Source organism: Gekko japonicus, unplaced genomic scaffold (genome assembly GCF_001447785.1).
Source record: "Gekko japonicus isolate JY-2015 unplaced genomic scaffold, Gekko_japonicus_V1.1 scaffold7031, whole genome shotgun sequence".
In the NCBI taxonomy this organism is placed as follows: Eukaryota; Metazoa; Chordata; class Lepidosauria; order Squamata; family Gekkonidae; genus Gekko; species Gekko japonicus.
This window is the reverse complement of record NW_015171102.1, coordinates 625-4,291: the sequence shown is the minus strand read 5'-3', so window position 1 is coordinate 4,291 and position 3,667 is coordinate 625. Positions and strand designations below refer to the sequence as shown.

The following is a 3,667-nucleotide window of genomic DNA, read 5'->3' as shown; positions in this document are numbered from 1 at the left end:
CTCTTCCCAGAACTTTTCTATCCCCGGGCACTCCCACCAGCAATGCAAAAAAGTACCAATCTGCCCACAACCCTTCCAACAACATGGATCGTTATTTATGTTTATTTTATGTAGCATTTGAGGAGTCATATACCATCTAGAACACATTTTGAAGAATTGCAACCGAATATTAAAAACGTTGGAGTTATTGGCAGGAGAAGACCAGATAGCACTCCAGTCCATTTCATCCCATTGCACCCTCAGTTTGTAGCAGCGTTGCGTGCGCCTTGGCGCTTAGTCATGCCAGCCACATGACCACGGAAACGTCTTCGGACAGCGAAGAAACTTCTTTGGCTTTGAAACGGAGATGAGCACCGCAACCCTAGAGTCGGACTCGACTGACTTTCGAGCAAGGGAACCTTTACTTTTACCTTTTTAGGCCTGATATTTTCTGTGTAGTATGGGGGTGTCAAACATAAGGCCCGGGGGCCATAACTGGCACATCCAGGGCTCTTATGTGGCCTGCGAGCAACTAGAGCAAGGGAGGGAACGGGGGGGGATTGTGGGCAGAGCATGGTAGAACAACCTCGTCTGCAGCAGTCAGGCAGCGTGGGAGCATCTGCCCAGTGCTGCACCGCTGGATCTCCAGTCCGCCCAGGTGGGTTTTCCTCTGCACCCCCCTCCCAGCCCATGGGGACTTGCAGTGATGACGCACCAACTCGGAGCTTACCAGCTGCTGTCCTTTATACAGTTTATATCGCCGGTACCTGGCATTACGTTTTGTGGCACACGTGGCCCGCCCCGACAAAGTGACGTTTATGTCAGATCTGGCCCTCGGAACAAATGAGTTCGACACCTCTGATGTAATATGTAAGGTGTCAGAAGCAAAGAGGAGAGATAAGGGACAAAAAAAGGAGAGCATAATATTTTCTATCAGAAGTGGTGTGCTTGCATCATACGCACGCCAGACGTTTTTGAAAGCCGTGTTACAGCAGAGCTAGGTACTGACATACCCGAATTTCCTGACAATTATTCTGTCTACGTGATCAATTATTAAACTGATACTGATTTGACTTGATTTATTCGAGTCGGACCTAGGGCTTGTGACAAAACAATACGAGTCATTTTCCCTCTTAAGCGCATCAAGTGTCTCCATTCAGAAGGGGGTGACATTTGCAAAGCGAAGCCTTGATTATCCTTTTTATTCTGGCTGGCAGAACCCTCGGAGAAGGACCAAACATTCCTCCACGTAGTGTTTTAAAGCCCTAGGTAAAGGTAAAGGTTCCCTTGCTCGAAAGCCAGTCGAATCTGACTCTAGGGTTGCGGTGCTCATCTCAATTTCCAAGCTGAAGAGCCAGCGCTATCCAAAGACATTTCCGTGGTCATGTGGCCAATATGGCTAGACGCCAAGGTGCACGGAACGCTGTTCCCTTCCCCCTGAAGTGGTACCTATTCATCTACTTGCAATCTCTGGCTTTCGAACTACTAGGTTAGCAGGAGCCGGGGCCAGAGACGAGAGCTCACTCCGTCATGCGGCACTCGGGTCTCGAACTGCCGAACTACAGACCTTCTGGTCTGCAGCTCAGCATCTTAACCTCTGAGCCACCGTGGCCCCTTTTTACCGCCGTAACGCACCCTAATTATTTCATAGGTAAACTGAGTGAAGGAGCTGCGGTGGGTCAAGTGGTTAAGACGCTGAACTGCAGGCTGTGGAAGGTCAGTAGTTCAGCAGTTCGAGACCCGAGTGGGCCGCATGACGGAGTGAGCTCCTGTCTCTAGTTCCAGCTCCTGCCAACCTAGCAGTTCGAAAGCAAGACATTGCAAGTAGATAAATAGGTACCTCTTCAGTGGGAAGGAAACAGCATTCTGTGCGCCTTGGCGTTTAGTCATGCCGGCCACATGACCACGGAAACGTCTTCGGACAGCGCTGGCTCTTCGGCTTGGAAACGGAGATGAGCACCGCGACCCTTGCTTTCGAGCAAGGGAACCTTTACCTCTACCTTAAACTGAGTGAAGTAAAATCAGCTTACATCCGCTTCATCTTCGCTTGCAAACAGATAACACTACAAATCCAAAAACCACTGTGGTCGCTATTGCTCCCGTTAATGTTGCCTTAATGGGTTATCAGATGTGAATTTTGCAAAAGCTTGGCATTGTTGGGTACCTGCTTTAGAGCTAGGGTTGCCGTCTCCTGATTGGCAAGCCCGGGGAGGGCGGTGTTTGGGAAGGGGCGGGGCCTCAGCTGGGGTGCAATGCCATAGAGTCCATCCTCCGAAGGATCCATTTTCTCCAAAGGAACTGAGCTCTGTCATCTGGAGATCAATTATAATTCTGGGAGATCTCCAGGCCCCACCTGGAGGCTGGCAACCCTATTTGAAGCTCAGGTTGAAAATTAAATGTAAAAAAAATATCTGTTTTTTAATTCTTCAGTATGACAATCTGAATTGATAAACTCGAGCGTGTCCAGAAGAGGGCAACCAGGATGGTGAGAGGGTTGGAATCCAAGCCTTAGGAGGAAAGGCTGAAAGAGTTGGGTCTGTTTAGCCTGGGAAAGAGAAGGCTTAGAGGGGACATGGTGGGAGTCTTCAAGTAATCTGAAGGGCTGTCATGTAGAAGATGGAGCGGATCTATTCTGTCTTGCTCCGGATTGCAAGACTAGGTCTAATGGGTGGGAATTACAAGGGAGTCGTTACCAGCTAAATATCAGGAGAAACTTCTTAACTGTAAGAGTGGTTGAGCAGTGGAACAGTCTACCTCGGGAGGTGGTGGATGCTCCTTCGCTGGATGTTTTCAAGCGGAGACTGGATGACCATCTTTCAGGTATGTTGTAGGTATGTAGGGCTATCTTTCAGTATACTCCTGCAGAGTGCAGGGGGTTGGACTAAATGACCTGCAAGGTCCCTTCCAACTCTAACATTCTATGATTCTAATCTGAAACCTGCCAGTGTTGACTAGAGCGGGGCTATAGATGTATCATTATCTAATTCTAGTCTTTCTTTAAAAAACTTGTTCTTTCTCTTTCAAGATCGAAAAATCAAAGCCTATTAAATGTGGAACGTTTGGCGCTTCTTCTTTGCAACAGAGATATCTAGCTACAGGAGACTTTGGTGGAAACTTAAATATATGGTGAGAATACTAGATTTGTCCACTAATATTATGTGGGGGGGGGAGGGTTATATGTGTGTACACCTGGAGGTCATGGTGACCTCTGGTGGCTTCTTCTTTTTAATGTAATATCTTTTATTAGAACCCACCAAAATGACAGAAAACGGAGCTCAACAGAACACCAGGCTGCATTTTACAAAATTTTATCGCCAGAGGGGTGGGAAGCAGATTTTTCCAGGCCATGATGTTACAACAACCTGGTCTCACAAGCAATGCTCCTTCTAAGCTGTGGACTCTTGTGAGCAGAAATTCCACTTTGTGAGCTCCTGGCATTAAAATGGTGAATGAGCGATTGGGCTGCTGCATCAATGAGTTCGCTCTGGGGCCCTCCTTCCTGAGCGGAGACAAAAACGTGTGAGCCGGAGGCTAAAAAACTGTGAGCTAGCTCACACTCACTCAGCTTAGAGGGAACACTGCTTACAAGAATCTTTTGTGCCATACATATATAGGCACAAAATTTAATTTTATTGCAGGTGTTAGGTTACTGCACATTCTCTGGGAAGAGGCGTTTTGTCCGCACATT

At 47.7% G+C, this 3,667-nt stretch overlaps 1 protein-coding gene across 1 annotated transcript in view; it reads left to right on the top strand.

Moving 5' to 3' along the window:
* Positions 1 to 3,105, top strand: part of LOC107117052 (WD repeat-containing protein 92-like) — a gene marked incomplete at its 3' end in the record, with an annotated part of 9,320 nt that extends 6,215 nt beyond the window's left edge. Inside the window, exon 2 of the mRNA XM_015419083.1 lies at positions 3,005 to 3,105. Within this exon, the coding sequence (XP_015274569.1) occupies positions 3,005 to 3,105 (101 nt within the window). The remainder of the gene's footprint in view (positions 1 to 3,004) is intronic.
* Between the last annotated feature and the right edge of the window lie 562 nt (positions 3,106 to 3,667).